General features: G+C 40.9%; 1 protein-coding gene across 1 annotated transcript in view; it reads left to right on the top strand.

The window, feature by feature from the left end:
- Nucleotides 1-10,348, top strand: part of Slc22a15 (solute carrier family 22 member 15) — a 70,130-nt gene extending 59,782 nt beyond the window's left edge. The window contains exons 9-12 of the mRNA XM_076862854.1: nt 3,844-3,964; nt 5,774-5,846; nt 7,941-8,129; nt 8,449-10,348. Of these exons, the coding sequence (XP_076718969.1) occupies nt 3,844-3,964; nt 5,774-5,846; nt 7,941-8,129; nt 8,449-8,538 (473 nt within the window). The 3' untranslated portion in view covers nt 8,539-10,348. The remainder of the gene's footprint in view (nt 1-3,843; nt 3,965-5,773; nt 5,847-7,940; nt 8,130-8,448) is intronic.
- The last annotated feature ends 2,302 nt before the right edge of the window (nt 10,349-12,650 follow it).

Below are 12,650 nucleotides of genomic sequence, written 5' to 3'. Positions count from 1 at the left end.
AAGAAGAAATACAAATGGCCAACAAATATATGAAAAAATGTTCAACGTCTCATTTTTTTTTTTTTTAAAGAGAGAGGGAGAGACAGAGAGAGAGAGAGAGAATTTTTTTTAATATTTATTTTTCAGTTCTCGGCGGACACAACATCTTTGTTTGTATGTGGTGCTGAGGATCGAACCCAGGCTGCACGCATGCCAGGCGAGCGCGCTACCACTTGAGCCACATCCCCAGCCCCTCAACGTCTCATTTTGAAATGCAAATCAAAACCATACTAAGATTTCCTCTCACTCCTGACAGAGTGGCAATTATCAAGAACACAAATAATAATAAGTCCTGGCGAGGATGTGGGGGAAAAAGGTACACCAACAATGATTGGTGGGATTGCAAATTAGTAGAACCTTTCTGGAAAAAAAGTGTGGAAATTCCTCAAAAAACTAAGAATGGAACTACCACATAAACCCAGCTATACCACCCCTTAGTGTTTATCCAGAAGAACTAAAATCAGCATACTATAGTGGTATAGCTGCTTTAATGTTTTAAGTAGCACAATTCACAATAGCCAAATTTTGGAATCAACCCAGATGCCCATTAATAGATGAATGGATCAAGAAAATGTGGTCTGTATACACAATGGAGCTTTACTCAGCCACAAAGAAGAATGAAATTATGGCATTTGCCAGTAAATATATGGAAATGGAGAAAAACATGCTACATAAAATAAGTGGAAAAAAAAAATAAAGAAAGCCAAAGACCAGCAAAAGGGATTGTGGCTTTTTGTCCAGCCTGTGAATTATAATAGATGACAGGTAGCTTATCTTAAAGATTTTAAACATGTAAGCAATCAAAATTTTGCTTATAATCATCTGGTCAATGAACCAAATGAGTAAGCTGAATTTTTTCTTATTTGGGGTCAGTTAAAGTCCTATAACATATTGGCACATTTTGTTCTGGTGACCCAAAAGGGCTCTCAGAGAACTAGTTATGATAATGAGGTCCTCAGTACTTGCATTATTAGAATAAATTTCTAACCTCACTGAGTTCAGGACTTTGAAAGATATATAAGTGCTTGGGGAATCCCCGTTTTAGAAAAAGATATTTTCACCTTAATTTTTTTCCTTTTAATTACTTTTTTCCTAAACCATTACTTTGAACATTGGTTAGGGACAGCCAGTCATATCTGATGTCCTGTCACCCAGGTGAGGAATCCAGGGGAACACCCAGTGGCTGCAAGCCTCCCTGAGCAAAGCCTACAGCCCTACAGCTGCACAGGCAGGATCCCATAAACGGAGCTGTCTGGAGTTGACACAGCTCCTTTGGGGAAGAAGCAGATTCCCCCTGGTTCAAGTAATGAGTGCAGATCTGCTGGCAGGAACATAGGAGAGAAGTTTCAAGAGGCAGATGGGGTGTGAGACTGCTGGGGACATTCTGTGGGCACGTGGCTGTAGCCAGGCTCCCCGGATGTGCCACAGCTGAAGGTATCCTGAGCCTCACACAGGAGCCTTCTTCCAGCTTTGGATCTTGTCTGTGTTCCACCTTGGAATTTAAATTTCAGGACAGTAGTCCTTTTTGGATGTTGTTGAAGATGTTGTCAAGTGCCTCTGTGTGGTGGGAAAGATGGCATCCCCTGAATGGAAACAGGTTTCAAAAATCATTTGTAGTCAAGCAGATGTGCTTTTTTTTTCCTTGCTTCGGTGGCACCAAATACCTTTTTGTGACTCAGTTTTCAAGACAGTGGTACATTTAATTTGCCCTCATTCTTGGCTTCAATTAGATCTTCAAAAGTCCATAAACAAGTCTTTGGGTAAATGCAGAAGGGCCTGATTCTTTCTTCCCCCAAGATCTTGTATCTTAAAAGTACAGACTATTTAAAAGAGCTAACATCTTTTCCTAAAGATCCTGGCAGAAGAGGAAAAAACAGCCCCAGATGGTCAAATGGGGCAGAGGGGCCACTGTATCAGGATTCCATGTTAAAGTCGATGAAGATTTATTTCGGTCAATCAGGGAAGGTGAAACTTATTTTTTGGAGCAAGGCATATTATAAACCTTCCTCCCAAGAAGTTGGGAGAACATGAACTATCATAGTCCTGCCACTTGTCAGTGCAATCAATGTTTAATGAACAACAATATACCTAGTCCTAGGCACATGCTGAGGAAAAGAAGCGAGATTCCAATGTTAGCCCGAGGTGACTCAAAATATATTTTGGACTGGCGAGATGAAAAAGTAAGTAACCACAAGGTAGTCTCTGAGGCACCGCCACAGAATGAATCAGAAAGTAGGGGCAGTGGAGGTCAAAGGACGGAGAGAATATTTTATTGGAGCCATTTAAGAGAAGAGTGGTTTATAGGAGCCACACAGTCCCAAGGAAGGGAACAAGGGTGCTCCACTGGGCAGAAATGTCAAAGAGAATTTGAAGCAATTACCTGTGGTGATTAGAACACTGCTATTGACCTTCCAGAGTAGGAACTTGGGGAGGGGATGGTATTGGAAACAGATGGCTGTGTGTTTTAGGGCAGGTGCATTTGAGGATATGGAATGGTGACTACTCAGTGGTGACATTTTGAGAGGGAAAAAAATCATTTCTTCTCAGAAGGAAAAAAAATTACTATTTGGAAGATAGAAGCAAATGGATTATAGGAGGGGAGAGGTTAAATTTGTTTGACAGGTAGACTCTCAGAGAGCTCTTTTTTTTTTTTTTTTTTTTTTTTTAAGAGTGAGAGAGAGAGAGAAAGAGAATTTTTTAACATTTATTTTTTAGTTTTTGGCGTACACAATATCTTTGTATGTGGTGCTGAGGATCGAACCCGGGCCGCACGCATGCCAGGCGAGCGCGCTACCGCTTGAGCCACATCCCCAGCCCAAAGCATAATGTTAATAAAGAGAAGAACCACAAGCTAATTGATAATATACTTGATAAGAAAATGAACTGGCCTAAGATATGTTTTTGCATTTGCAAAAACAAAACATTAAGGAACTTAAATACTATTATTGATTCAAGTCAGAAGACGGGGAGAAGGAAGGATTAGAAGTCTTTCCATATTTTGTCTCTCGTGTCCTTTAAAGAACGTTAGTGTCCTCTGTCTTCTAGTGATGAAGATATCTTCTCGCTTGAACACTTCTATAGTTTGGATCTTGAATCTTGCCCAAAGGTCCATATGCCTGGGGCACTGTTGGGGAAAGGTGGAACCTTTAGGATGGGGGGCCTAGTGGGGGGAGGTGAGGTCACTGGGGACATGCCCTTAAAGGGGACATTCAGGCTCTTACCACTCCTCTTTCCTGCTGCTAAGAGGTGAGCAGTTTTGCTCCTCCATGAAGTACTGCCTGGCCACAGGCCCAGAGCAACAGTGTCGACTGATCATGGCCTGAAACCTCCCAAACTGTGAGGCATAGTAATTTTTTTCTTCTCCATAAGCTGATTGTCTCAGGTATTTGTTACAGGAACAGAAACCTAACCCACCAAGGAATAGGAACTGTTCCGGATCTTCCGTCATCTTCTGTTTGTCAGGGCAGGTCGTGCTGACGCTGTGTTACATCACTCATTGAAGAGTCAAGCGGCACCCTTAGTAGATGAGCTTACTTCCTCCAGCGCAGAAGTTTTCGGGGGCTTTCAGGAATGAGTGCAAGTTTTATCTCGCCAGTGTATCAGACCCCCAGGGGATAGCCCAGGCATGGAGGAAATATCGCGTGTGTGTTGGCGACTACTCAGCCTTCCCAGTGTGTGTTCAGTTAGGCTGCCTCTTTGCTGCTGGAGTTCCCCACGCAGGCCTCTCCCTCCTTCAAAAGGCAGTGTGTCCCTTAAAGGGATTGTCGCGCTGTGGACCTCACAGGTATGTCCTGTCCTCCACAGACACAGGTGTGTTTGCAGTGGTGAACAGCCATTCCTTGTCCCTGCTGGGGAAGCTGACCATCAGTGCTGCCTTTAACATTGTTTATATCTACACCTCGGAGCTCTACCCTACCATCATCAGGTACGCGTTATGTTCGGCCAAGTCCCCTTCAGACCTTGTGGGTTTGCTTACACCAGACTGTCCATTCCTCTGCGCTGGGAGTCTGTGGGGCAGCAGCAACTCCTCAGAATCTATAGGCTGCTCATCATCATCAACATCAGATAACAGACGTTCAGATGTTCATTTCTACGTCATCCTCTATAGATGCACTAATATAGTAGTTATTATCCTCATGTGATTATTTATTTTTTAATTAATTAATTAATTATAATTAGGTCTCTATGACAGCAGAATGCATTTGGGTTCATTGCACACAATTGCAGCACAACTTTTCATTATGCATTCACCCATCCAGTGTCAGGCATATAACTGGCAGGCAGACAAGGTCGCTGTTCTCACAGAGGCTTTGTTTTAGCACAAAATATATGTTTCAATGTACATTTTAAAACATTTTGATGATCATCTCATACAGTAGTAAGTGAATGTTAGATTTTTTTTTCAACGTTCATTGTTAAAGGTGGTTTTAAATGAGTAGGAAGGGAAGATGTCAAAAAGAACGTATTCTGTCCTAAATTTCCCCTCATAAAATAAGTCTGAAAACAAGAAACTAATTCAAATTTAAAGGGTGGCCTGGGGTGCAGCTTATACCTTTCAGAATGACCTCAGTGGGCTGGGTCAGGTTTTCCTCAACCAGCCCTTTCCCAGTCTTTTTGAGGATCATTCTAAGTGGATCCTTCTCATTCCCTTAGCCATGCAATAAGACTAAGGGTTCTTTCTTCCTCTTAGTTTAAAATCCCTTTTCCCAGTAACAGATCATATTTCCGAGATTGGCTGCTCATTTCCTGATTATTCCTACAACCTAGTTTGTCTGGCTATTGTTCTTGAAACTAAAATGTTATCCAAACTAGGGCAACTTGAAAGCAAATGTGGACATTATTAACAATGAGGCTGAGATTACAGAGTGGTGTATGGCCGGCCACCCTATCTAGAACCTCTGCCCTTCTTCCTCCCTACCATCCTCTTTTCTGTCCCCTCTCAACAAAAGTAATATTCTGGGTTACCTGACAGTGTACACACAATCAATTCCTATATATATTCTGAATTTTTAATACTTGAATTTAAATAAATGGTCAGACTTTTGGGAATATGAAGCCCTGGTTCTCTATGGCTATATTAACTGATTGGAGACTCAAGACACCAAAAAACCGTAAGAGCATCAGATAACAGATGTTCAGATGTTCATTTCTACGTCATCCTCTATAGATGCACTAATATAGTAGTTATTATCCTCATGTGATTATTTATTTTTTAATTAATTAATTATAATTAGGTCTATATGACAGCAGAATGCATTTGGATTCATTGCACACAATTGCAGCACAACTTTTCATTTCTCTGATTGTGCACGATGTAGTGTTGCACCATGTGTGCAGTCATACGTGTACCTGCGGTAATGATGTCCATCTCATTCCACCATCTTTTTAAAATTAATTAAAATTACATAAACTGGAAATTCATTTCCTTGTCCTCACCAGCCACATTTCAAGTACTCAGTAGCCTCATGTGCTCGGTGTCTTCTATATTGGACATCGTAATTACAGAAAGTTTCCTGTATCACAGAAAGTTGTCATGGGCAGCGCCGCTCTATAGGATACTGTGCTTCCACTTGGATATATACTGTTCTGGGCCCATCTTACTCCCCCAGCCCCTATACACACACCACACACAAACACAAACGGGCCTGCGCATGTGCATATACTGTCTTTAAATTGTCCCGCTGGAACCAACCTACTGATATAATTCTTATTTTTATTTTCCTTATGCTTTCAGGAATGTTGGGCTTGGAACGTGTTCCATGTTCTCCCGAGTTGGTGGGATTATTGCTCCCTTCGTCCCCTCACTGGTTGGTTTGTACCTCCTAATTTTTCTTGATTCTCTGCTTTGGAAATGCTTGTGCTTTTGCATAGAGAGAGAGGTAACGCACAGATGCTGCTTCAGGTCAGCAGACACAAACATGAACATATGCCTTTTAGATTAAGAACCCAGTACTCAGTCTAGGCAGAATGGATTGGTTTGCTTTTACCCATGAAGGATCTGAGCTTTTGTTCCTCTGATTTCATTGGAGGGTCAGCTGATGCTAGGTCATCTCCTTCCCGTGTCCATTCATAAGTTAATCAATCAGTAAGTCTTCATGAAGTGCCTGCTTTGCTCAGGGCTCTGTGCTAAGCCCTTGATGCATGTCATCACATGTAACCCCGACGATAGCTGTATGAGGTAGGTGTCATCGTCACCCCTGTATTAAAGATGAGAAATGCTACAGAAACAGATTAAATGTCTTCCTCTCACACCACCTGGAAAAGAAAACTAGAGAAATATGCCTAGCAGTCTTCATATATAATATAATGTATTTGTTAATACACACACACACACACACACACACACACACAATTTGGGGGGCATTTTCTAGATTTCATAGTGAAAAAAAAAAAGGGGAGAGACTGTGACAGCCATAAAATCCTTCCCGTCTTACAATGCTCAGGTTCTGGGTAGGAGCCCCAGGGCCCCACGCAGGGGGGTCAGATCTGTGACTTTCCACCAAGCCTATTGAAAGGTAACCAAGGTTTGATGTAAGGCTCATAGACCTTTTCTGCGGACTACTGTTCATTACTCAGGCAGCTTAACCCCTACTTCCTAGTATGGGGTGACTGAAATGTGACCCTTGTCTTTTTTCTTATTCGAGTTGCAATGTACTTCCTTTCCCTGAATATATCTTTCCATGTCCCATGCTCAATTTTAGGTCCCATAACTCTTCTGACGAAGGAATCATGTTTATTCCGTAGTTATATTTGGCAAAACACCTGTGGGACGTGAGGTGTATATTGTTAAAATGACCTGACTTTGGGTGGCTGTTCCTGGACATTGTAATCCCCACCCAGCATCATGTCTTCCCATTCCTGTGAGGAGGGAAAGTGCTGTGTTCCCCTTGCTGGGATCCCACAGTGCAGGCCCTGGGTTTGTGTGCAGTAGGTAAATTGTGATGAGAGATCCCCCTCCTGCCTCTTCTCCCTCTCCTCTCTCCTAACTCTCTTTCCCCCTCCCCTCTCCTGCTTCTTTCACCCTCTCCATCACCTCTTCCCTTTTGAAAAATTAGGAAAAAAAAAAAATGGTCTGAGGGAGAATCCTCATTAGTGCCCACAGAATTGGGAAGTCCAAACCAGAAGATCATAAACCTTAGCACATCTGTACAGGGGGAACTCTGGAATGTTACTAATCAGCTCCGATGGCGCGAAGTAGCATCTTGCCATCTCTTTTTTGTGTGTTTCTTTGTATTGAAAGAAAACATGAACTTTTTCTAAGAATATCTTTTGAATCTCTGGAGCAATTGCTTATATGGCCAGCCTTTTACCGTGTTCAATGTCAGTAGTTTAAAAATCCTATGTATGTAGTAGTATTTTTTCTTTTCAGGGTTTTTAATCTCTTTAATCTCTGGGTCCCTCCATAAGGGGTTAAAGTATATGGCATGGTTTGGCTGATTTCAGAACAGAGAACTTTAAAGTTCATCCTCAGCAAATATCTTGGGGTGTCTCTCCTGTGAAGAGCACGTGGAGAACTTTTAGGAACCACTTTCCCTGAGAACAGAAGCTGGGTGCCAGATTTCCTGTGAAGGCTTGCATGGCCCGCCCTGCTCACATGTGGCCTTGGCCTCCTCTTCCACTGTGCCCACGGCTGCGTGAGGCGGTCCCCTGCTGCGGGTCCACATTCCTTTGCTTCCTCTTGATTTACCTGGCCCCATCTCTACATGCCAGAGGCATCACTCAGTGATTTCCTGGAATAATTCTCTATGAGCAAAGAAAAAGTGGATTATGGTGCGATCCAGGGGGAAGCCCAGACTGGATGATAAACGTGAGAGTTTCAGTCACGGTTCTGCTTGATGTCATCCGCAGAGGAAACTGACACTGAGTTTCCTTTGTTCTGGTCCCACTCTCTGCCCATGCAGAAATATGTGCAGTGGTCTCTCCCCTTCATTGTATTTGGAGCCACGGGCCTGGCCTCCGGCCTCTTGAGTCTGTTACTGCCAGAAACTCTTAATAGCCCGTTGCTGGAGACGTTTTCTGACCTTCAGATGTACTCCTATCGTCGGCTGGGGGAGGAAGCACTGTCCTTACAGACCTTGGACCCTCCGCAGGTAGGGCTGAGAATCTTTATCTTAACTCTTCGCGTCTTCTGCTTGGATGGTGGTGGTTGTTAAAAAAAAAAAGTAAGAAGAAGAACGTTCCAGTTAGATTCAGTAGAATGGAAAACAACGGTGGGATCTGATAGCAGCTGATTTTCAGAAAAATTAAGAGATCTGATGATTCATTAGCTTTCTTAGAACACTTCGGGGACTACTTAGGGGAAGAGATGTCATCAAAACACATTTGTTATTTGGATAGCCAGGTGATAATTTTTCACTTTCGGAATGTCATGACATCATTTCTCTGCCCTCTCCCCCTTTCCTGTTTCAGCCTGCAGACAAGGAGAGCCCTTTAGGGAGTGAGAGTGAGGAAGAGGAAGAGTTTTACGATGCAGATGAAGAGACTCATATGATAAAGTGAAAAAGAGCTGGGACCCCTGCTCAGAAGCAAAGGTTCCTCTTGTACACCTCTGGCCAAGGCGGGTTCCCCATTGGGTCCTGGGAGAGCCGTACAAAAAGACAGGCTTGGCTTGAACAGGCACAGCTGGTGTTCAGCATGAACGGATGGATTCTTTTCAGGCACAAAGGAAGTCGGAGAAGAAATTTCATAAGAGAATACCTCACTGCACCGAGGGAATAGTTCTGGTCTAAAATTCAAGTTTGGTTCAGAATCCTCACCTCGGGCCACACAGCTCAAGTAGTCCGCATTCCAGGGTTAGGAGGCTGACTGGTGTCTAGAAGTTGGTTCAGGCTGCTCTTCCTTCGGCATGATCTGGAAGCAGATATGTAAAATGTCTCACCATTTGGGTAGGATTTGATAAGCTGTCTTTAAACTGAAGTCTTCGTATGACCTTCACATCTGCTCCTATGACTAGTTCCCCCTCCCTAGGAATATTCTGATACAGGTTGTTTTAATTTTGTGTCTAAGGAAAAGCTCTCACAGGCCATATGGTGTCCCAGCCGCGCCCCCCTGTCCCCCAGCTTTACCTAAACTGATGAAATTTGAGTCTTCAGTTTGGTTCTCAGCCCCCTGGTTGACTTGGCTCTTTGTGCCTTAAGTCCCTGAGATAATTCGCTAGTGAAAGCCCCATAGCTCCAGAGCAACTGAGGATAGTCAGAGGTGTAGGTGTGGCTGTGGCCTGGTAACGACCTTTGTTGCTTCAAGGAGCTGATTTCCCACTTACAAGCACCTCCAGAAAAGTTTCCTTCTGGGATTCTAGTACCAGCAATAACTCCCAAACCATGTCAACAAAGCTTCCTAAAGACAGAGGGCAGTTAAAAGGTGGATTGTCAAGTATTTTCTTTAAAAAGAAAGATGCGGCTTTTAATAAAGGAGCCAGGAAAATTATCTTTCGCAATTTCTATTTGTTTTTGCTTTCCGTGTTATGCAATGAGGAACTTGGGCAACGTTTAATATTTGAACTCTTGGCCTGGAGAAGCCCTTACCTGTTAATCAGAATAGAAAGCACAGTAATTTCATAGGAAACGTTGTTTTTTTTTTTTTTTTTTTTCATAAAGTGATTCTCATTTTCAGATGAATTAAAATCATCCTTGTCCTCTAAAGTCACACGCTGGAAATATCTGTTCCCCATATAACTTGAGTACCATCTCTAATAAGAGTATAAGCCAGGAGTCAACAAGCTTGGGCAGCAGTCTTTATGGTTTCTTATGGTACTTTCCCAACCAGAAAAGTTTGCGTTTTCAGAAATTCAAGAATTTAATTTCTGCTAGTCTCTTGGAGAAAGGGAAATTGTGTGAGAGGCAGGGGTGTCACTTTCCTCCCAGTTGGCTCCAGACACACTTCTGTTCTCTTCCACATGGATCATCAGCTTCTTGGTGTGTGCTCTGCCTATCTGTACCTTTGGATGTGTAAAAGTGCTTTTACTCTCTCTGTGTCCTTGATTATATATTGGGATCTCCATAGACAGGCATCATCTTTACTCTTTCTCCTTGATGTGCTTAGAACATTGGCCTAGACAGAGTAAGGACCTGCTAAATCCTACTGTTTCTAGCCATCGGGGAGATCATGGGACTCCTCCTCGAATCACATTTGCAAATCCCAGGCAAATCTGACTCACAGCACCAAGTTGTGGAATCCTGCTTCTCTTTCTCTGGAAAATGGAGAGCTGCCCACCATCCAGGGAGGGAAGAAGGAAGAAAGAACTTACATAGACACTTAGAAGTTCGTATTAAATGGTCAAGTATTTGAAATAAAACAATAAATCAACATATATATGTATGTATATTTATATATGTTTTTGTTGGCTGGAGCTCTTTATGTCATAAGAACAATGTATCTCTTTGTAGAAAATTTGGATACTAGAAGTTATAACATGTATTACCTACTGGCCTGGAGACCATCAATGTTATGGCTTTCTCCTGTGAAGACTGAGAGTCCATCTCTTTATTAGCACTGGGGTTCTTGCTGCTTCTAGTGAAACCAATTAATTCCGTCTCTGGGTTTCCTCCTCTCCAGGTAGGAGGTAGAAGTAAGGAGGGAGGGATCCACAGTTTGAATATATGTTGTTGAAAAGGCTGGGTTGGCTGTCAACTACTCATGTCAGAGGTATTACTAAATTCTGTTTCTCTCTGGATAATCCTTTAGCAAAGTTTAATAATTAGTATTTGGGGGTTTTTTGTTGTTGTTGTTTCTACCAACTTTAAAATAATAGATTTTTCTGCATTTGGTAATGTTGAAGAATATTGTTCATAAAGAATGTACTCACGCATATATGTACATCAGTTAAATTATTGAAAATTTGGTGGTAACATATCATTTACACAGATGATTTGTAAAAAAAAAAAATCATGCTTTGTTTTTAAATTTTATTTAAAATTAAATTTCTTTTATCCTAAAAAGTAGCAAGAAAAAATGTAAGACAAATAAGAAATCTAAAGGTATTTAGAGCCAAAGATCTAACTGACTAATATTGTAATTTCCTGATTTTGTGAGTTAAAACCATGGCCCATTGAAAAGCCAGTGCTTATCTTTTGGCTGATTTCAAACAATGTAGACATTCTTTAACATTTATAAATGAGCAATAAGCAAAATACAACAAATAAGAAGAAAACAAAAGTTTCTGGGTCACTACTTACATTACTATAACCTGAACAGACAGACATTTTATAGTTGCCATCGATGGAGATACTTTTAGTAAATGATTTATGTTATAAACAAATGGATACTGAAATAATTGTCACTATTATATCAGAATAAAATACAGGTTTTCAGTAGGACTGACTTCTTCGTATAGATTTTTTTAATCATAGATCCTTACATTGAAAAGATATCTAGAAAGGATTAGATTTTTTTTTTAACCAAGTTAAATGCAGGTATTTGGGCTTTTTGTGAATTTAATCAAGGATCATGAAACAGAGTTGTTCTTTTGTTCTTACAGGATGTGTTAAGATGTGCAATAGCATCTTTGACAAATACAGAACTTGCTAGAAATCATGAGCAATGTTTGGGACAGGGATTATAGCAAAGCTGGAGAGTCATAGTACAAAAGACAACTGTAAAAACATTTTTAGAAAGAGAAGAATGCAAAGATGATGCATTGTGGAGAATCCATCAACATAGCACATCAGAGGAGAAAGACCTATTATCATATCAATAGATATGTAAAGATTGCTGACAAAATTCATCACTCATTCAAAATAAAAACTATCAACAGACTAGGAATATAGGAAGTGCCCCTAGCAAAATAAGGGACATATGGTAGTAGCTATGGTGAATTGTCACACAATATCTGTTCACCCTGCTGATACCTTGCCTTCAAATTTTCTTGATCCTGACCCACAATAAGAAATGCTTTTTTATATATTCATTCTCTATCTCCTTCCCCTTACAAAGTTATACACATATATAAAATATCCTCAAAACATTTATGTGTAAATGATATGTGTAGCTTTCATAAAACAATACTTATTCTTGCTAGGTACACTGATAATTTATAATTTGTTCTGTTTCATTTTTTAAACTGCCATTTGAAATCTACTGTTCTGCTCTATCTTCTTGTATTATAGATGCTTTAAGGCTAAAATGTCCATTTTCTGAACTCCCTTGCAGCTAGGTTCTCAGTGCAATTTAGTTTCAGTTAGATACAGATAAAATTTGGAATGTGGGCACAACAGGGAGTCTCTTCTGCTGGGATTCACAGTGATGAGGCCATTTGGTTTCTCTGAGGCAGGATAGTAGAGATGTTGACAGGAGCAATATTAATTAAAATTTTAACAAGTTTTTTTTTTTTATAGAACTTGGAATAACAATTCTAGTATTCACATGGGAAAGCAAAATATCCCAAATAGTTAAGACAACCCTGAAAAAGAAATGTAAACAGAAGGAAATAGATTTCTCAGATATCAAACTTAAAAAGCTGTAGTTTTGGTCAGCAATAGACAAGTAGATCAATGGAAGAGAGAGCTTCCAAAAAAAGGCCAAACCATGTAACAATCATCTAATTTTAAAATATGGCATGATGTATCAGTGAGAAAAGAGCAAACTATGTAACTATTGATTGATAGGGGAACAAC

This window comes from Callospermophilus lateralis, chromosome 7, assembly GCF_048772815.1.
Source record: "Callospermophilus lateralis isolate mCalLat2 chromosome 7, mCalLat2.hap1, whole genome shotgun sequence".
Classification (NCBI taxonomy): Eukaryota; Metazoa; Chordata; class Mammalia; order Rodentia; family Sciuridae; genus Callospermophilus; species Callospermophilus lateralis.
The sequence above is the reverse complement of the archived record's forward strand: the minus strand, read 5'-3'. Positions and strand labels throughout refer to the sequence as shown.